We start from the raw sequence: 21,038 nt of genomic DNA, 5'->3' as shown, positions 1-21,038 counted from the left end.
TTATTGTTTCTGAAAAGATATAGTCATCATTTTTCTCAGGGCATCCTTGAGCTCCTGGTTCCTCAGGCTGTAGATGAGGGGGTTCAGGGCTGGAGGCACCACCAAGTACAGAACTGACAGGGCCAGATCCAGGGATGGGGAGGAGATGGAGGGGGGCTTCAGGTGAGCAAATGTGCCAGTGCTGATGAACAGAGAGACCACAGCCAGGTGAGGGAGGCAGGTGGAAAAGGCTTTGTGCCGGCCCTGCTCAGAGGGGATCCTCAGCACGGCCCTGAAGATCTGCACATAGGAGAAAACAATGAACACAAAACAGCCAAATGCTAAACAGACACTAACAGCAAGAAGCCCCAGTTTCCTGAGGTAGGATTTGGAGCAGGAGAGCTTGAGGATCTGTGGGATTTCACAGAAGAACTGGCTCAGGGCATTGCCATGGCACAGGGGCAGGGAAAATGTATTGGCCGTGTGCAGCAGTGAATAGAGAAAGGCACTGGCCCAGGCAGCTGCTGCCATGTGGGCACAAGCTCTGCTGCCCAGGAGGGTCCCGTAGTGCAGGGGTTTGCAGATGGACACGTAGCGGTCGTAGCACATGATGGTCAGGAGGGCAAGCTCTGTTCCAAGGAAGAAGATAATCAGAAAAACCTGAGCAGCACATCCTGTGTAGGAGATGGTCCTGGTGTCCCAGAGGGAATTGTGCATGGCTTTGGGGACAGTGGTGCAGATGGAGCCCAGGTCAGTGAGGGCCAGGTTGAGCAGGAAGAAGAACATGGGCGTGTGCAGGTGGTGGCCGCAGGCTACGGCGCTGATGATGAGGCCGTTGCCCAGGAGGGCAGCCAGGGAGATGGCCAGCAAGAGGCAGAAGTGCAGGAGCTGCAGCTGCCGCGTGTCTGCCAATGCCAGCAGGAGGAAGTGGCTGATGGAGCTGCTGTTGGACATTTGCTGTGTCTTGGCAAGGCAATCTGTATAAAAAGTAATCATGGAATAGTTGGGTTTGGAGAGGACTTTAAATATCCCAGCGCAGCTTGGGGGCACTTTCCCCCCACTGCCTGCCCAGGGCTCTGCTGCCTGGAGCTGTCCCTGCCAGCAGCTGCTTCCCTGTGCCCAGGGCTAGGCCCTGCCAGTGCTGCCAGAGCCCAGCCCTGAGGGCTCAGCTCTGCCCTGAAGACCCCTGCCAGCTCAGGCACTGCCCATGGGTAACTCTGGCTCTACAAGCTCTGATGGTAACATCAGAGCAACCATGAGAAGGTTTGAAAAGTGACACTGATGCTGCCTCTGAGGGGCCCTGGGCTGAGTTCTGTCACTGCTGGGTTTATTCAGATCTGAGAGAAAATTTCTCTTTTTTTCCACCTGAAATGAGAGATGAATATCTATGTGCAGCTCCCCATCCTGGCAACCCAGTCCAGGAGATTAAAAAAAAAGGATTTCCCCTTTTATGCAACCTCTGCATTGCTATCCTCCCTGTATAATCTGCAGTTAAATATCCTGCTGGGAGCAATCCTGAAAAATGCAGCATCCTCACCACACAAGGAGAACACTTCCAAGCCTTACCAGCTGTCTCTTTCCTTACAGATCTTGTCCCCAAGTGCTGGGAGCAGCTGCCAGGGCTGGCTGAGAGCTGTCCCTGGCAGGCAGCAGAGTCCCTGCCCCAGCACAGCACCCTGGGCTGCAGGACCCTGCTCTGCAGGACAGCCCTGGGCACCCCTGGCTGATCTGCACAAGAGAGAATCAGAGATGTACTCACAGAGTCTGGAGGCATTTGGATGTTCCAGCTTTAGGAGACTCCAGGAGCTGCAGCTGCATTGTCCTGCAGCCAGAGGTTCCTGTGCCAAGGGCTGGCAGTGATTCTGCCCCAGGCACTTCTCAGCACCTTCCCAGCCCTGACTGATTGAAGCTCTCTGTGCCTCTGTGCTGTGCCCGGGGTGGCTGCAGGCAGTGCCCCAGCCCTGCTGGGCTGGGAGAAGAGCTGCTCATCAAGAGAAATGTGCTTTTGAAGCTCTTCTTGGTTACCAGGAGCTTCCTCTGTGCCAGGAGCCCAGCCCAGCTCAGCAGCACAGACACAGCACAAGGACTTTAATGAGCCTCTGGGGCTTTGTGCTCAGGCCCTGAACATCAGTCCCTGAGAGGGAGCTGAAGAAACCTCTCCAGAACTCCAAGTCAGAATCCAACTCCAAAGTTTCTTTCACTTTTAATGGGTCCCACTGAGGGACACCACTGAGAAAGTGTCCCCAGGCCCCAGGCAGAGCAGAGAACTGGAGGCAGTGATGACAGGCAGGGACAAAGAGAAGCCAAGTCTTGGTGCCCTGGGCCACAGCAGGGTCTGTGCCAGCAAGGGCTGGGAGGAGACACCTTGTCCTGAGGCACTGGGTCCTCCTGGCACAGCCCCAGCCAGGCTGGGCACTGTCAGCCCCTTGTCCTGCCCTCAGCACCCCCCCTAGCCCACATCCCAGTGGCCTCAAGGATCTGCTGGAAGGAGTCCCTGGGGAGCCTTGCTCAGGAATGGCCCTGGGGCCTCCTTAATGCTTCCAGGGTTTTTCATAGGATTTTGGGTTTGGCTTTTGCCTTGGAGTCTCTGAGAGGTTTCAGCAATCATGGCCTCCAATTATCTGCTGTAATTAGTCCCTGGAGAGGCTTTGTCAGTAACAACACTCAGTGGGGCTCATTAATGCTTCAAGGTACTTCAGTTCTTTTAAGGTACTTGGTGTTTCTCTTTTGATGCAGACTCTGTGAGAGGTTTGTGCAATCATGGCCCCAATTATCTGCTTTAATGAATCCCCTGAGAGCTTTGTACTGACACTCAGTGGGACTCATTAATGCTTTGAGATACTCAAAGTTTTTAAGGTACTTTGGATTTTCCTTTCTACACTGAGGTTTCTGAGAGGTTTCTTGTGCCATCCTGGCATCCAATTCTCTCCTCCAAGGAGTCCATGAGTAGTCTGTGTTGGGGATGGACCTCAGTGGGTCACATTAATGCCTCAAGACACTTTAGGGTTTTCTACTTTGACTCCTGGAATGGTTTGTGCAATCTCCTCTCAGGCCCTGAGGTTCCAGGGCTCAGCTCCAAATGCACCACAGGGCTCATTAGGATCAAGCAAGTCCTGACAAACCATGGCTCTGCCTTGATTTCCCTCTGCTCTCATGCAGTTCATCAGAAATGTTTCTGTAGTGGTTTTGGTTCAGTAATTGACAGTTTCTTGGAGAATGCAGCAATTATTGTGGTCAATTCAGTATTGGCAAATTACCTGTGCACTCACTAGAAAATACTTCTTCATTTCCTGCTGTGAGATAGGATTAGGAGAAAGGCAATGTTGGCTCAAAACTTTAAAAGACTATAAAGAGAAGTTTGCTAATATTAACTAAAAGAAAGAACAATAAGTATGAGAACACACCTTTCAGAACACTTCTCTGCCTACACCCTCTCCTTTCTTACTCAGAATGTAAAGAGAGAAAACCTAAAATTTTCAGTCATTTTACCACCTCTAGAATAGTCTTTCTTCAGGTTACTTCGAGAGAGGAGTCTCTCTTTCATTCTATGGAGACTTCTCTACAAGTAAACAGTTCACTTGTGGCTCTCAATTTCCATGAATAGCAGCTGCCTGGAAAATCTGCAATGGTTAAGTCCCTCCCATTTTTACACAGCTTGTCCCACAGCTGTGTTTTTGGGCCATGTCAGCCTTTGGGGTATTAGTTTAAAGATGAGCTGTTTAAGAGCAAAGGTTGTCTTGATCTATTTCTGAAATCATCTTCATCTCTGAGAACAGAGATCTTCTTTCTGTAAAGGCACAGAGTCTCATCACTCTTCTCTCTTTCCATGTACAAACTTCTCAGGAGATCACAGCTACTTCAACACTTGCTTACTTTAGCATGGAGCATTTTGCAGAACAAGTCATTTCCCCATACTTTTCTATGTGTTATAGGGAAAAAGAGAGTCTGATGTACCAATCACATCCTTCTCCATAGCTTTACAAGAGGATTTCAGCCCCAAGATCAAGGCATCTCCTCATCCCTCCCTTCTGGGATTCAAGTTCCCCTTCACTGACCTCAATGTCTTCATGTTGCTTCTCTATGTGCCTGCCTGCCTGTGGCATTCACATTTTCTGAAAAAATCCCTTTGCCCAGGATTTTTCTCCTGGGGAGCTGAGAAGCCTCAGAGAAAAAGGGAAACAAGAATTATCTGATTTACTTTTTCTGTGTTTTGCTCCTTTGGAATGTGGTTGGAGATTGATTACCAACAGGTGGTTGTTTCATTGGTTTCTGCTGTGAGTTGTTTGGACTCAATGGCCAATTGGGGCCAAGCTGTGTTGAGACTCTGGAAAGAGTCCCAAGTTTTCATTATTATCTTTTTAGCCTTCTTTCTGTATTCTTTCTGTATTCTCTAGTATAGTATAGTTTGGTATTCTTTAATATATTATAGTATCATAAAATAACAAATTAGCCTTCTGAGAACATGGTGTGGGAATCCACAAAATCAGAGGGTTTTGGGAAAGCTGCAAAAAGCAGGCCTCAGAGACAGCAGAACTGTGATTAGGGCTAAGCGGTAGCCATGAGATGGGTCAGCAGAAAAATTATTTAAAAAGTAGAAAAGCTAGGACAAGTAGAACAATGGTCTGTGTATTAACACTTGTCTAGGATAACTTCCTAAGCTGCAGAAAAGTTTATCTAGCATATTATTAGGAAGTTTGAAGCTTAATAATGGAGCTCTGTGCATTGTGTTTTAAGGCTTACAAGCAGGCATTGTATTCGAAAGAAGCAAGCATTGTTTTAACCAAAGGTACGTGTGCTTATAGTGGTTGGATGCAATCACTGTCAATATGCTTTTGCTTTGTGTGATTGGTCTAAAAAGTTATAAAGTAAGTTGTAACATTAAGTTCTTTGTCTGCTGCCTGGGATGTGAGCTGCTGGCATCTTCCCATTGTCATAACCATGTCATGAGACTGATGCTGGAAAATAAAACATCTCAAGGTGCATTCCACAACAGTCCCGTCCCGTTTCTGATTTGTACATAGTCCCCGGCCGACGATAGTGGCCCATGTCCCCGTCCAAAAATGGAATTCGATTTTGCAGTCCTCCTGGTGGGACAAGTTATTCGATGGAGCATGGTGGAACAAAGTAATATTTCTCGTTCTCTGTTCAGTAGCCGGGATCCTATTCCTACCCTGTCTGATTCCATGCTTTATCAGACTGATCCACTCTGTAGTCAGGGGAATGCAGATTGCAATAGTCCCCATAGACTCGGAGGGAGCTTCCAGAGGTGATGCATCTAAGATCATGAGGCTCAGGGAGAGAAGGTATGCCAGCGATACTGCAGAAGCATTGGCAAGGTTTGAAAGACAAACCACAGAAGAAAGAAGTAGTGTAGTATATCAGGGCATCCCACAAGGAGAATACCGAATAGTGTAAGGGATACTCCACTTGTGAGGAACCCTCAATAGTGGTAGGTAGAAATAGAAAATTAATAAAGTAGAAGCATGAATTAAATGGGTAAAATAAATGGGGAGGGATTGTAGTATATGATGTAGATAATTCATGCTTTAGAAATTGTATACAAATTATAAAGATCCAACCATGCATCTGACCCCCATGGCCAGAAGCAGGGCATTTCATTTCCAAAAGATTTCCCGGACTCGCTCAGATAAAATCATGACCATTAATGAGTGAATGAGTCTTTTCTAGGTGATCAATGACCATTTCCCAAGAATGTCCAGCACATTCACTGAACAACACCTGGGAGAGATTCCATCGGATAATGGCGACATCCTGGCTACAGCTGAAAGGAAGACCATTTCGAGGAGCCCAGACAGCCATCCAAACCTATGGACTGACATTTTTACTGGACTGAATTTGTATAGTTCCCGTTATACATATGTAAGAACTTATAGAAATCTTAAGTCATTTCTGCTCGGGGCAGAATAAACTGTATATAAGCTGGATACCTGGAGCAGTTGGGGTGACACTCTGGGGAGACGCTGACACTACGTCAGTTTGAACCAGGTTCACCCAGCGTCAAAGTCTGGGGTTGACATTGTCTTAGCTGTGGCGGTTTTATAATATTCTATTATTTTTAGTTGTCAATCTAATAAATTTATAATTTTTTTTTATAAATTTGGCTGCAGAATCGATCATTTATAACAGAAGGAAAGCACAGAGCCCCAGTGTTTCCAGGGCAGATTAGAGGTGACCACCAGAGGCCAAGGTGAACCAGGCCTGTCTGTCCTGGCAGCTTTTGTCTGGGAGAAATCCTTGCATACAGTGAATTTTGGAGAAGTATCAGTTCTGGCCATGGTTGCCTGGGCAGGAGAGACAGTTCTTTTCCACAGAAAGGAAAGCCCAGAGCCCCAGTGTTTCAGAGGCACATGACAACAGACCCTCAACATGCTGAGGTCAGTTGAGCCAGTCAGGCCAAGCCAATCAGAGCTGTTACCTGTTCCCTTGGATCCCTTAGGCCCTGCAGTGTCACACTGGTGGTGTCATACTAGATCCTTGGTACCACAAGGCCCTGCAGTGTCACACTGGCCCCTTGTTTCCATGGGGCCCCATGGTGTCACAATGGCCCCTTGCTTCCAGGAAGCCTTGCAGTCTCAGAAGGGTTTCCTTCTTTCCATGGAGCTGCACAATGACACAATGGCCCCCTTGGTTCCATGAGGCTGCAGTGTCACAATGGCCCCTTGGTTCTTTTGGGGTCTTCAGGGTCCCAATGGCCCCTTGGCTGCCTGAGGCCCACCTGTGTCACACTGTCCCCTTGCTTCCACTGGGCCCTGTGGCGTCACAATTTTCCCCCCTTGCTTCCATGAGGCCTTGCAGTGTACCAGTGGTCTCCTTGGTACTGCAGTATCACAAGTGACCCTTGGTTCAATGAGGCCCTGCAGAGTCAAAACGGTCTCCAGTATTCCATGAGGCCCTGCAATGTCACAATGAACCTTTGGTTCCATGAGTCCCACATTGTTCCATCAATCCTTTGTTGCATGGGGCCCTGTAGTGTCACAATGGTCTCCTTGGTTTAATGGTGCCACACAATGCCACAATTGCCCTTTGGCCCAACAGGGCCTCATAGTGTCACAATGGACTCCCTGCTTCCATGAGGCCTTGTAGCATCACAATGGTTCCATGGGGATGCAAAATGCCACAATGGCCCTTTGGCTTCACAAGGCCTCAAAGTGTAAAAATGGCCTCCATGGTTTCATGAGGCCATGCTGTGTCACAATGGACAATCAACTCCACGATGCCCCAGAGTGTCACAATGACCTCCTTGGTTCTGCACTTTAAGAATGTCTGTTTGGTTCCATGGAGCCTCACAGTGTCACTATTGTGCCCTTGGTTTCATGAGGCCCTGCAGTGCCACAATAGTTCTTTGGTTCCACAAGGCCCCATGTGTCACAATGGCCTCCTTGGTTCCATGATGCCCCGTAGCACAGCAATGGCCAAGTGGTTCCCTGGTGTTAGAATGGCCCCTTTGTTCCATGGAGCCCCACAGTGTCACTGTGGTCCCCATGGTTCCATGATGCCCCGTAGCACAGCAATGGCCAAGTGGTTCCATGGTGTCAGAATGGCCCCTTTGTTCCATGGAGCCTCATGTGTCACTATGGTCCCCATGGTTCCATGATGCCCTGTAGCACAGCAATGGTCTCCTTGGTTCCGTGGTGTCAGAATGGCCCCTTTGTTCCATGGAGCCCCACAGTGTCACTGTGGTCCCCATGGTTCCATGGGACTCTGCCTTGCTACAAAGGCCCCTTGGTTACAATGGGTTCTGAAGGCTCATAATGGTCTCCGTGGTTCCATGAGGCCCTGCAATATCCCAATGGACCCTTGGTTCCAAGGAGCCCACAGTGTCACAAGACTGCCTTAATTCATTGAGGCCCTGCAGTGCTGTAGTGGCCTCTTGGCTCTATGAGGCAAAGCAGAATCAGAATGGCCCCTTGGTTCCATGGAGCACCACGGTGCCACCATGGTCCCTCTGGTTCCACAAGGCCCCTCAGTGTAACAATGGACCTTTGGTTCCCTGAGGTTCCACTGCATCGCAAAAGACTTTGGTTCCAGGAGGTTCCTCAGTGTCTCAATGGCCCTTCGGCTCCATGTGGCCCATGTGTCACAGTGGCAGGTGGTTCCTGGAGGCCCCACAGTGTCCAAATGGTCTCCTTGGTTCTGCGAAACCCTACAGAGCCACAATGGATCCTTGGTTCCATGAGCTTCCACACTGTCAATAATGGTCTGAGTTTCACAATGTCACCATGGATCCTTTGTTCCATGAGGTTCCATAGCATAACATGACCACCTTGATTCCAGAAGGTTCTACAGTGTCACAAGGGACCATTGGTTCCCTGCAGCCCTAAACTTCCACAATGAGCCCACGGTTCCAGGAGCTTCCATGCTGTCAGCAATGGTCTCCTGGTTTCCATGAGGCCTTGCTCTGATACAATGGACTTTTGGTTCCATGAGGTTCCACTGCATCACAATGGACCCTTTATTCCATGGGATTCCAAGTGTCACAGCTGGATCCTTGGTTCTGTGAGCCTCTGCTGTCACCAAATGTCCAAAATATCAGAATAAGACTCCTTAAAGCTAATTTGGTGTTTAAGAGAGCAGCATTTATTTAGGCCTGAGGTCCAGCGGGTGATAACTCCTTACGTGGACACGTGATTCTACCAGTGTATCACTTAAATACAGTCACTATGTGTATATTCCAAGTTACCCATTTCCATAAAACCCACCCCAAGTTCCCAGATTCAGTCCTTGCTTTTTCTATCACTGCATTCTTGAGCCATATGTCTTCATCTTCTCTTCTAGCCATTCTTGCTAGGAACGCAGGCCCTGCATGCCTTTTTTCTCTGCTGAAAGTTCACAGGCACAGGAAAAATTGAACTAATCCCTTTGGTATCAGGGTCAAGGGTTTATGTGGGCAGGCAGGAGGCAGAGCTGTCAGCAAAGGAAGGGGCCAGCCAGGTGGGGCAGCCGGGGGATGAGCACAGCCTGCTGGGACAGAGGCTCAGGGCAGGGACACCGTAGGACAGCCTGGGCTGCACAGGGCACAGGGATGGGCAGCAGCTGCAAGGCCCTGACAGTATGACCAAAGGGGTATCAGGGACAGACAAAGGTGATACAGAGACTCGATCACCAGAAGGCACGAAAAGGCTCTTTGTTATTAGAAATCTACAGTTCTTATAGAAACAATGGTGGACCTAAGACCTGATTGGCCTTTAGGAATCTTCTCTCACCTATTGGACAAGAAAGGACAACTTCTTGTAAACATCGTTGACAAAAAGAGATTGCCTGTCAGGTGCAGTGATTGAGATAATAATTGTTTTAATTCTTTCTCTCAGATTTCTCACATCTTTTCACAGCTTCCCATGAAAATCCTGGGACAGCTATGTCTCTCTCTGTTCAGAGGATATGTGATTACTACATGACAGAGTTAACTTGTGCAGCACTTTGGCCATGGCTGCAGCCCTGGGCCCTCATTGCCTCCTTATCCCTGCTCAGCAGCCTGGCAGGGGCTGCCCCATGGTGCTGCCCTTGGTATTGCACATCCCCACACCCCAGTGCCCATCCCGGGAAGAGCCCTGAGCACTGAGGGAGGGACAAGAACTGCCTTGCCAGGGGCTGGGGCTCAGGCCTTGGCCCTTTGCATTCCTAAAACACATCCAGGTTTGCTCGGCATCAGAGACACCTTTCCCTTGCTTGTCCCCACCTGTCATCACTGCCTCCAGTGTTCTGCTCTACCTGGAACTTGTGGACATTTTCACGTGAGGTGTGTCCATGAGTGGGGCCCATTTAAAGTTAAAGAGAATTTGGACTTTCATTTTGAGTTCTTGAGAAGTTCTTTGAGCACACTCTGAGGGACCGAGTCTGATGCAAAGAGCACCAAAGCCCCAAGAGGGTCATTGCATGACATTCCAGGGTGACATCCCAGAGTTGGCTCTGTGACATCACAAGGGTGCTGTGTGACATCCCAGAGTGGGCTGTGACATTAGAGGGGTGTGTGACATCAGAGGGGCTGTGTGAGGTCACTGGGGAGGTCACAGTTCCCCCCAGACCAGTCCAACCCTGCTCGTGCACAGCGGGGCCCCCTGTCCCCCCGGGTCCCCCAGCCCCCGGTGCCGCAGCCTCCCCCAGAGGATGTTCCACTAGATCGACCCCAGAGCCTGACATGGGGACAGGGGGCCGGGGCCGTGGGGGTGGGACAGGGGGACACGGACCCCCCAGCAGGGTCCCCGTGTCCCCCAGGGCCAGAGCCTGGGCCAGGGCTCTTTCACCCTGTAATGAACAAAGGCTTGAGAGCGCTGAAAAAATCCCCAGCGAGGGATCAGCAAAAAACAGATTTAGTATTAAGGGACAGCAGCACAAAGTTCCTTGGCAAGAGTCACTCTGCTCCTGACTGGCCACTTCAGGCACACCAAGGAAACAAAGCAACAACAAAACCAAACAGAATTCGGGCAAACCTGAAATGAACCGAGAACTGTCCCTACGTGTGTGTGTGACACAAGGACAGTGACGGCAAGGATAAAAGGAATACGGCCTAAAAGCGTAACAGAGCTCAAATTCAACAGGACTTAACTTACACCTTAACCTTAACTGATACCTTCAACTTCACAATTTAGCAAAAGAACAGAAATACCACTATTTAATCGGACTTGCAACTTATGACTTAATGATTTAACAGTGGAATAACACACAACAGTATTTAACTTCGCTAATAACTTATATTTAACATAACAGCTTACCAAAGGAAAAACTCTTAGCAGCATTTAACTTAGCTTAGACCTCGTGACCTAACCTCACTTTCTGATATCTGGATATCTGACTGACTCAGCTATCCAAGGCACTCAAACCCCTCAGAGAGCAGCATTTTTGCCACATTTCCCCAGCACAGGAACTCCTGTGTGCACACAGACACAAAGAGTCAGTGCAAGGCACCTGTGAGGAATTCTCCTGAGGGCAGGGAAATGCTCCCTGAGGATGCTTTGGCATCTCCCCAGCGGGCAAAGGGCTGAGCCTGGAGGAGTGGTGGATCAGCCCAGGCTCTGTCATTGCTCAGGATCCCCGAGTGCAGACAACTGGGACAGTTCCTGGCTCGGAGGGGCCCCACTCAGAGGGAGTCGCTGGCCCAGGAGAGCTCCAAGGGCTCCTTTTGGAGCGCTGTTTGCAGGGCCCCAAGAGAGGGGCTTCAGTTCCAGCAGCGGTTCATCCTGGCTGCACTTGGATGATCATCAAGAAGCTGCATCAATAGCTTTCTTTGGCAGTGTGAGAACAGGGATGTTGTGCCACCGAGGGAACAAAAACAGTTCTCAGGGCTGCTCCTACAGAAACCAGGAGCTGGTTGGGCAGCAGCAGAGCCTGGAGCAGACAGTGTTTGTGATGAGCTGCAGAGGAGCTGAGCCCAGGGGCTGCTGGCCAAGGCCAAGGCCCAAGGAGCATTTCTCAGCTGGCAGGGCGGCCTGAGAAGGGGAGGGGGGAATGCAGCAGCACAGGGCCATGGAACCAGGGGACCATTGTGACACTGTGGGGCCCTGTGACACCAAGGGACCATGGTGACACTGTGGGGCCTTGTGAGACCAAGGGATCATTGTGACACTGTGGGGCCTTGTGAGACCAAGGGACCATTGTGACACTGAGGGGCCTCATGGAATCATGAAGAGCACTGTGACATTGCTGGGCCTCATGGAACCAAGGGGACTGTACTGATGGTGTGTGACTCCATAGAATGTAGGGATCATTGTGACACTGAGAGGCCCCATCAAACCAAGGGTGCATTGTGACACTGCAGTGCCTCATGGAACCATTGTGACACTTTGGGGTGCCATGGAAACAAGGGGCCATTGTGACACTGTGAGACTCCATGGTACCAAAGGTCCATTCTGACATTGCATGGCCTTGGAGAACCATGGAGAGACATTAAGAAACTTCACAGCCTCATGGAACCAAGGGGCCATTGTGACACTGTGGGGCACCATGGAACCAAGGAGACCATTGTGACACTGAGAGGACTCATGGAATCATGGAGACCATTGTGACACTATGAGGGCCCATGGAGTAAGCAAAGCATTGTGGCACTGTGAGGCCTCATGGAACCAGTGAGACCAATTTGACCCATGGAGTCCCCACAGAACCAAGCGCATCATTGTGATACTGTGGGGCCTTGTGAAACCAAGAGGCCAAAGGAGACCATTGTGACACTGCAGGGCTGCATGGAAGCAAAGGTCCATTGTGACATTGCAGGGCCTCATGTCATCAGCGGACCACTGTGACACTGGGCAGCCAAAGGAGACCATTGTGACACTGCAGGGCTGCATGGAACCGAGGGGCCATGGTGACATTGTGGAACCCACAGAACCAAGGGTTCATCGTGACACTGCAGGGCTGCATGGAACCAATGGTCCAGGGTGACACAGAGGGGCCTCCTGTCATCAATGGTCCATTGTGACACTGTGGAGCCAAAGGAGACCATTGTGACACTGCAAACCCCCAGGGTCCAAAGGTCCATTGGGACATTGCAGAGCTCATGAAACAGAGGCATCACGCGACATTGTGGGGCCTGGGGAACCATGGAGACCATTGTGACACTGAGGGGCCCCATGGAAGCAAGGATCCGTTGTGACACTGAGGGTCCCCATGGAAATTAGGGGCCACATCCAGGCCTTGTGGAACCAAGGGGCCACTGTGATCCTGGGGAACCCAATAGAACCAAGGGGCCATTTTGAGACTCCATGACCTCATGGAACCAGTGGGCCATTGTGGCATTGCACAGTCCCATGGAAACAAGGAAACCATTTGGACACTGCAAGGCCTCATGGAAGCAAGGGGCCATTGTGATGCTGCAGGGCCCCAAGGATCCAAGAACATGGAACAGGTCTGGCTAGCTGGGACTCCTGGAGGCTGCCTGACTGATCCAGCTGACCTTGGCATGTTGAGGGTCGCTTCTCATCAGCCCCTGAAACCCTGCAGTTCTGTGCTTTCCTTCCTGTGGGGAAGGACTGTCCTTTTCCTCCAGGTGTTCATGGCCGAAATTTGGATTCCTCCTTCAAATTTGATTCTATCCAAGGATTGTTCCCATATGAAACCTGCCAGGACAGACTGCTCTGGCTGGCCTTGGTGTCATGTGGGCCACCTCTCATCTGCCTTCAAAACACTGCATGCCTGTGCTTTTCTTCCCATGGAAAAAACTATGTTTCAAGTCTGGGCATCTATGGCCAAAACTGAGAATCTGCCTCTGAAACTCCTTATATCCAAGGATAAGTCCCAGACAAAAGCTGCCAGGACTGTCCAAGTTCCCATGGCTTCCTGAAGGCCAGCTCTCATCTGCCTTTGAAACACTGGGGCTCCGTACTTTCCTTCCTATGGAAAAGAACTCTCCTTCTCATACAGATGTCTATAGACAAAAGTGGGGTTTTGGCCTCCCAAATTCTGTCTCTCCAAGGATTCCTCCCTGACTACAGGTCTGGCTGGCCTTGGCCTCCTTGGGGCTGCCTCTAATCAGGCATTGAAACACTGGGGCTCTGCCCTTTCCTTCCTATGGAGAGCTGTCATTCCAGTCCAGGAATCCATGGCTGAAATGGAATTCCACCGCCAAAACTCCCCAGATATCCAAAGGGTGCTTTCAGACAAAAGCTGCAAGGACAGACAGGTCCGGCTTGGCTTGGCCTCTGGTGACTGCCTCTCATCTGCCTTCAAACCCTGGGGTTCTGTGGTTTCCTTCCAGTAGAAAAGAACTGTCCCTCTTGTCCAGGTGCTCTTGGCCTCAATCACTTGACCACTCGTTAGGGACACAGGAGCTCTGTACTCAGTGGGTGGAGACAGAGGACAGCAGAGGAGAGCCCTGGGAGGGATTGAAGGGTGATTTCAGAGATGGTGGATCCTTTTGACATAGTAGAGAACAGGCAGAGAAAGGAAGAATTAATGCCGAAGAATTAATGCCAAAGGCAGCTGGGGAGGCCCAGACTGGACACCAGGAGAAAGGAGCATTCCCACATCTCAGTGCCCCAGGAAGAGCCCTGAGCAATGAGAGAGGGACAGGAATTCCCTGTCACAGTCTGACAGGAAGACATCACGGAGAAGGGACAGAGGTGGGTGGTGACAAATGTCCTGGGCCCCCTCCCTGCTCTGTCCATGCCCCCAAGGGCACAGAGCAGCCTCCTCTCTGGGCCACTTGCCTGTTTTCAATGCCTGGCACAGGCGCTGGCCCTGCCCCACAAGGCCTGGCCTGAGTCCTGCCCCTGCACGCTCAGCCAGGCTGAGATGGACACTGATGGTGTCTTGGCCAGGCTCTCTGAGCCCAGCCCAGCTCCCTGCAAGCTCTCCCAGCTGCCCTGAGCTCTGGGCAGCACCAAGGGCCTCTCCCCAGCCCAGCCCAGCCGGCTCTGGCCCCACAGCTCTGCTCAGGCCAGGCTGCTCTGGGCACTGCCCCACAGCCTCAGCCCCTGGCAAGGGCACAGCAGCAGCTGCAGCTCCCCCAGGACTCAGCCCCAGCCATGGGGGAAGGTGCTTGGCCAAGGCCAAAGGAGGCTCCCTGGGTGCCCTGCTCCCCTCTGGCTGAGGTGCTGAGAGCTCTGCAGCCCCTGCTGCCATTCTAACTTCCCAGGGCAACACAAGAGCCCCGGCCTTGGGGCCCTCCAGAGCTGCTCCTGCTCCAGGCCCAGGGCCCATCCCAAAGCTGGGGCAGCCACAAAGCTGTGCCCATTTCTGTTCATTGCTGCTCTGATGGGGGTGGATCATCAGCCACTTGGAGGTTGATGATGAATTTTATTACTCCAGAGGCCTCTTCTTTCTTGATCTCTTCAGTTCAGGAATTCAGAGATAAAGGTTCATAAGCATTTGTTCAAAACACCTGAGCAAGAAAAGCCCCTGGGAATCATTTAAATTTTCAAGTCTTCTATCATTAATTAGACAGATTTCAGAAGTGCAGTCTAAGTCAATATAATTTTTTGAAAACAATTCAGAGAGAACTGTTTTGTCCTGATTTCTTTTCCTGTTTAGAGATTGAAATCAGCAATGTCCAATTGATGACTCCCAGCACATTCCACTGCAGTCTGAATTGATATGAAAATCAAGACCCTTTATGGGTGACAACCAATGACACTTTGTCCCTTCCCCCTCCCCACCATTTCCCTCATCCAACTCCTGGCACTGCTATGGATCAGGAATGGTGTGGCCAACAGGAGCAGGGCAGTGATTCTTCACCTGTGCTGGGTACTGGTAGGGCAGAACCTCGAGTGCTGTGTCCAGTTATGGGTCCCCAATTTAGGAAGGACATGGAGGGGCTGGAGAGTGTCCTCCTGATTGCCCAGAGCAGGGAGCCCCAGAGCCAGACACAGCAGCCCAGATGTGCCCCCCTGGGCTGTGGTGCCTCTGGCAAGGGAGCAGCAGGAGGCGCTGCAGGAGCCTGCAGACAATTCCTGCAGCACTTGTAGGATGATCCTGCTGCCCAAGTGACATTCCATGGTGCCAAGTCAGGAACTGCAATGGGGAGTGGGGCCAGAGAGGAAAGGGCAACCAGTGATGGGCTGTTTGCAGGGGAGGGAAGAGGGCTGGGCAATGGGAAGAAATTTATTAATAAGAGGAGTGAAGAAAGCAGAGGTGAAGCCAAGGAAATGCTCAGGGCAGTTTGGGGGTGGCTGCCAGGCAGCCCTGGCTCTGAGCAACAATGTTTGCAGTGGGACAGGAAAATCCCAGCTCAAGGGAACAAACTTTCCAGCTGACTGCAGAGGCCAGGAAAAAGCTGAGTGGTTTCCCTGGTGTCCCCCAGCCCTTGCTGGCCCCAGGGGCTGATGGCATTTGTGCTCCCTCAGGTTCCTGTCCCCACAGCAACAGCATGGGGGTGCTCCCTTCAGCTCTGTGCAATGCAAACAGGGGCTGCTGAGCCAGTGCTGCCGTGCCTGTGCCTGCAAGGATGGGGCACCTGTGTGAGCTGGGGGAGAGGCCAGGGCTGCAGAGGGGGGATGTTGTTGGCAGCTCCATGAGGACGCTCTGGGATGCTGCCCTGGGCTGTCCAGCACACTGGGGATGGATCAGCCCCTGCTCTGCTGCTCCTTCCCATCTCTCCCAGGGCCCTTGCAGAGCACCAGCCATGCTGTTTGCCCCCAGCCTGCCCACGGCCACCCTGGGGCTGCTCACGGGGGTTTTCTGTGCTGAGTAGTGGCCAGGCCGTGTTCTTGAGAGAGCCTGGGCAAGGAGCCTGGAGCCCCCAGGCCCTGGCCTGAGGTGTCAGTGCTGCCCCAGCAGTGCCCATTACCTGTCCCTGCTGCAGCCACGTCACTCAGGTCCTGCAGCAACACCAGGGCCACCAGGGCAGCGGGGCAGGGCCACGGGAGCAGCACTGGCAACACCAAGTTCTGCTGCTGGGCACAGCTGCTGGGCCAGCACTGATCTGCCCCCAGCTCTGCACACAGACATTGCTGCTGCAGCTCCAGAGAAGGCAGCAAAAGGGCATCTCTGCAGAAAACTTTGTTGGGAGATCCTTTAGTTCCTTTAAAGCCACCGAGAGTGAAACCCCTCATTGACACAGTCTGTGACCACGGGGAAGGTGGAGAGAAAAAAAATGTGAAATGGCACAAACAATGACATTTATTTGTGGACAATGTGAAAAAAGTAAAACAAAGAAAAAGAACCTCCAAAATGAAACCAACAAGAAGTATCAAAAATGACTTTTACTACAAGAGATTTGGTGAAACTGGCCAGCAGTTTAATGTCCCTGAAACCATCCAGTCATCAGTCTCCTCACTGCAGCCTTGAACTCCTGGTTCCTCAGGCTGTAGATGAGGGGGTTCAGGGCTGGAGGCACCACCGAGTACAGAACTGACAGGGCCAGATCCAGGGATGGTGAGGACATGGAGGGTGGCTTCAGGTACAAAAATATACTAGTACTGAGGAACAGAGAGAGCACGGCCAGGTGAGGGAGGCAGGTGGAAAAGGCTTTGTGCCGTCCCTGCTCAGAGGGGATCCTCAGCACGGCCCTGAAGATCTGCACATAGGAGAAAACAATGAACACAAAACAGCCAAGTGCTAAAGTGGCACTAACAGCAAGAAGTCCAAGTTCCCTGAAATAGGATTTGGAGCAGGAGAGCTTGAGGATCTGAGGGATTTCACAGAAGAACTGGCTCAGGGCATTGCCATGGCACAGGGGCAGGGAAAATGTATTGGCTGTGTGCAGCAGTGAATAGAGAAAGGCACTGGCCCAGGCAGCTGCTGCCATGTGGGCACAAGCTCTGCTGCCCAGGAGGGTCCCGTAGTGCAGGGGTTTGCAGATGGACACGTAGCGGTCGTAGCACATGATGGTCAGGAGGGCAAACTCTGATCCAAGGAAGAGGAAAATCAGAAAAACCTGAGCAGCACATCCTGTGTAGGAGATGGTCCTGGTGTCCCAGAGGGAATTGTGCATGGCTTTGGGGACAGTGGTGCAGATGGAGCCCAGGTCAGTGAGGGCCAGGTTGAGCAGGAAGAAGAACATGGGCGTGTGCAGGTGGTGGCCGCAGGCTACGGCGCTGATGATGAGGCCGTTGCCCAGGAGGGCAGCCAGGGAGATGGCCAGCAAGAGGCAGAAGTGCAGGAGCTGCAGCTGCTGCGTGTCTGCCAATGCCAGCAGGAGGAAGTGGCTGATGGAGCTGCTGTTGGACATCTGCTGGGGCTGGACTTGGGGACCTGTTCATGGAGAAAGGACAGTGACAAGTCAGGAGAGGCTGCTTTGAGCCAAACCTGGGCCATTCCCTGCAGACTGTCCTGCTGGGACTCGCCCACCCTTGTTCCTGCTCTGGGAAAACCTTCACCCAGGTCCTTGCCTGGGCTCCAGTTGTGCTGGCTGAGTGTGCCAGCAACAGCCAGGTCTGTGTGTGGGGGTTTGCGAGGAGCCATCCCTGCCCCACTGCCCTGGGTTTGTGGCCCTGTGGCAGAGGGACAAGGCTGGATATTCAGGATTTGTCAGGAGAATCACTCTTAATGGAGACAGCTTGGTAGCATCTGCACTGCAAGTCCAAAGGATGACAGGAGCAGGTTTTAGTCACTGTTTTCCTACCCACACATCATTCCTGGCTCTCTGAGGTCAGAAATCCCCAGCATTTCTGCTGCACTCCGAGTTTGCCACTGAGATATTGGAAAGGCAGAGGATTCCCTGTGGCTGAGGGAAGGTGAGGGGCTGGATGGGCTTGTTCCCAGCTGCCCTGGCTTTGCACCTTTGGCTGCAATCAGAGCACAGTCACACTCCCGGGTCACCCTGGGATAAACCAGACCCTGCCAGAGCAGAGGGATCCCTGAATGTCTCACCCTCTCTCAAGGTCTCTGGGCAAAGTCTCAGCACCCCCTTGTGCCAAGGACACTCACGGCTCCCATGGCAAACCCAACAGCATTTCCTCAGCTCTGGCAGTTCTGCACTTCCTCATGGGATGTTCAGGGAACTCCCAGAGGCTCTGGCACAGATTTGCACCCAGGAGGGCAGCTCAGAGCTTGGAAGGGCACAGCAAGGAGATCCCTGTGTGTGCCCATGATGGGATCACAGGGAGGGGGCTCAGCTCATTCCCCTTTCCCATGGACTGCTTTGCCCACAGCCCCACAGGTGCCAGGGAAGCTTGGACACCCCATTCCCACGGACAGCCCTGCCTGGCAGGAATGCCAAGGGCAGTGCCTGACTCGGCTGCTGCAAATGCCAGAGCCTCCCTGAGAGCAGCAGATAACAGTGACAATAGCAGGGCAGTGCAGAAACAAGAGAAGATGCTGTGGTGCTGTGCCTGAGAGGGCAGGGCAGAGACAGCCGGGCACTCAGGACAGTGTTCCCATGTCCAGCTGTGCCCAGCACCTCCCACACACCAGCAATGCCCTCCTGCCCCCAGCACTGCTCTCTTCACCCCATTCTCCTTCCCTCAGCATCTCCCTGGGCCTGGACATTCCCTCCTGAGAGGAGCCTTGTCCCTGCCAGCGCTCACAGAGCCCATCCCACCCTGTGTGCCCTGGCCCTGGCCGTACAGAAACCTGCCTGTGTGCAGGGCCCTGGCTGGGGCAGGCTCTGTGTGCAGGTGGGCAAGGGCAGCTCAGGAGAGCCCTGCTGGGCCCTGCAGAGGTGATGCTGCTGCTGTCCAGGGCTGAGGAGTGGCTGAGGGCCCTTTGGGAGGCTCCCAGCAGAGAGACTGACCACCCAAAGTTACAGTTCTGGAGCTTCTGTGAATGTTCAAACGTTCCTTGGATGATCCTGGGTGTCCCTTTCAACTCAGAATGTTCTGTGGTTCTGGGATTACAATTCCTGTTCTGCTTCTCTCATCCCCCTGTTGCTTATATTCAAAAGAGAAAAAAGCCCTTGCAACAGTGCTAGAGCAGTAAAGTAAAAACCAGACATTTATTGGAAGCTTCCAGGTGTCCCAGTGGGGATGGGGCACACCCGGCCCCTGATTTCAACAATTTATGAAGATTGATAATTTAGGATATTTAACAGGAACATCCAATAGGAGATTCAGTTGCCCCAGTTACACACCCCTGGGTCACCCCATTGCAGTAGGTCCAAGGGCTTCTTTGCCTTTACTTTTTGCTACGACTGCTCATATTCTGACCAAAAACCAAAATGTTCTTGTAGGTTCTCTTCCTGATAATTAGACTACACAGTATGTCAAGAATGTATTTAGACAGCTTATTGTTCTAAAATAAAAAAGAAAGTTTAGGAAACAGACTAGAGTTAATTAAGGATTATAGTTACACAAGTATGTAATACTAGTTTAAGAAAGTTGATTAGGAGTTTATTAGAGCTTAGTAAGGATTATAGTTTTATAACTATATCATAGTAATTTACAGAGCTATGAATATATGAAAATGTAGAAAAAGCAAAAATCTTTTTGTCATCACCCCAACTTTCCCATCCTTCTCTGAGTAGGAAATTGAAAACACACTCAAGAAAGCTCCTGATATTTCCAGCAATCCCAGGCTTACCTTCTTTGGGAAGTGTCCTCCAGAGCTGTGCCCAGGCTGGTCTGGAGCTGGGAGCAGCCCTGCCCCACCCAGCCCCTCTCAGCAGCAGCACCTGCCCTGCTCAGGGTGGCTCCTTCCCCCCACAGCTTCTCCCCAGCGCTGGCAGCAGCTCCCCGCGCCGGCTGAGAGCTGTCCCTGGCAGGCAGCAGAGTCCCTGCCCCAGCACAGCGCCCTGGGCTGCAGGACCCTGCTCTGCAGGACAGCCCTGGGCACCCCTGGCTGCAGCCCCGGCTGCTCAGCCCAGCAGCAGAGCCTGGCAACAGGAGCTGCCTTGGGCTGTGCCTCGGCTGGGGCAGCAGGGAAAGCCAGGCCTGCCCTAGGGCCACAGCCCTGCCCTGGAGCAGCTCTGAGAGTCCTCCTGAAAGGTCCTCAAAGCTCTGGGATGTGCCAGCTCCAGGAGATCCCTGCAGGAGGTGCAGCTTCTCTTCCCACAGCCAGGGAATGACTGCTTCAAGCATGGGATGATTTCTGCTCTAGTGAGCCCTGAGTGAGCTCTGCTCTGTGCTCCCAGCCCAGGCTGAGTTTAACCTCTCTGTGCCTCTGTGCGGTGCTCGGGGTGGCTGCAGGCAGTGGCCCAGCCCTGCTGGGCTGTGCACAGGAGCTGCTCCTGGCCAGAGCTGTCTCTCTGCAGTGCTGCCCTTGCCAGGAGCTGCCTCTTGCCAGGAGCCTCTGTGCAGGTTTTTCAAAGGACTTTGGGTTTTGCTTTTGCCTTAGAGTCTCTGAGAGATGTGTGCAATCATGGCCTCCAATTATCTGCTGTAATTAGTCCCTGGAGAGGCTTCCTCAGTAACAACACTCAGTGGGGCTCATTAATGCTTCAAGGTACTACAGTTTTTTTAAGGTACTTGGTGTTTCCCTTTGGATACAGACTCTGGGAGAGGTTTGTGCAATCATGGTCCCAATTATCCGCTTTAACGAGTCCCTTGAGAGCTTTGTACTGACACTCAGTGGGGCTCATTAATACTTTGAAATACTCAAGATTTTTAAGGTACTTTGGATTTTCCTTTCCACACTGAGTCTCTGAGAAGTTTTTGTGCCATCCTGGCCTCCAATTTTCTCCTCCAAGGAGTCCATGAGGAGCCTGGGTTGGGGATGGACCTCAGTGGGACCCATTT

At 51.9% G+C, this 21,038-nt stretch overlaps 2 protein-coding genes across 2 annotated transcripts; both read right to left on the bottom strand.

Annotated features, from left to right (window-relative positions):
* LOC132334832 (olfactory receptor 14J1-like) lies at positions 1-936 on the bottom strand. The gene has a single exon (XM_059861014.1). The coding sequence runs from the start codon at positions 931-933 to the stop codon at positions 1-3; it is 933 nt and encodes a 310-aa protein (XP_059716997.1). The 5' UTR covers positions 934-936.
* Positions 937-16,663: 15,727 nt separating this feature from the next.
* LOC132335004 (olfactory receptor 14J1-like) lies at positions 16,664-17,596 on the bottom strand. Its single transcript, XM_059861126.1, has one exon. It carries the CDS (start codon positions 17,594-17,596, stop codon positions 16,664-16,666), a length of 933 nt encoding a protein of 310 aa, XP_059717109.1.
* Between the last annotated feature and the right edge of the window lie 3,442 nt (positions 17,597-21,038).

This window comes from Haemorhous mexicanus, chromosome 16 (assembly GCF_027477595.1).
Source record: "Haemorhous mexicanus isolate bHaeMex1 chromosome 16, bHaeMex1.pri, whole genome shotgun sequence".
NCBI lineage: Eukaryota > Metazoa > Chordata > Aves > Passeriformes > Fringillidae > Haemorhous > Haemorhous mexicanus.
Note: the sequence above shows the minus strand (reverse complement) of the source record. Positions and strands in the feature narration are given on the sequence as shown.

Coding starts and splice junctions, on each gene's coding strand:
- LOC132335004 (XM_059861126.1), bottom strand. CDS start 17,596: ATGTCCAACAGCAGCTCCATCAGCCACTTCCTCCTGCTGGCATTGGCA.
- LOC132334832 (XM_059861014.1), bottom strand. CDS start 933: ATGTCCAACAGCAGCTCCATCAGCCACTTCCTCCTGCTGGCATTGGCA.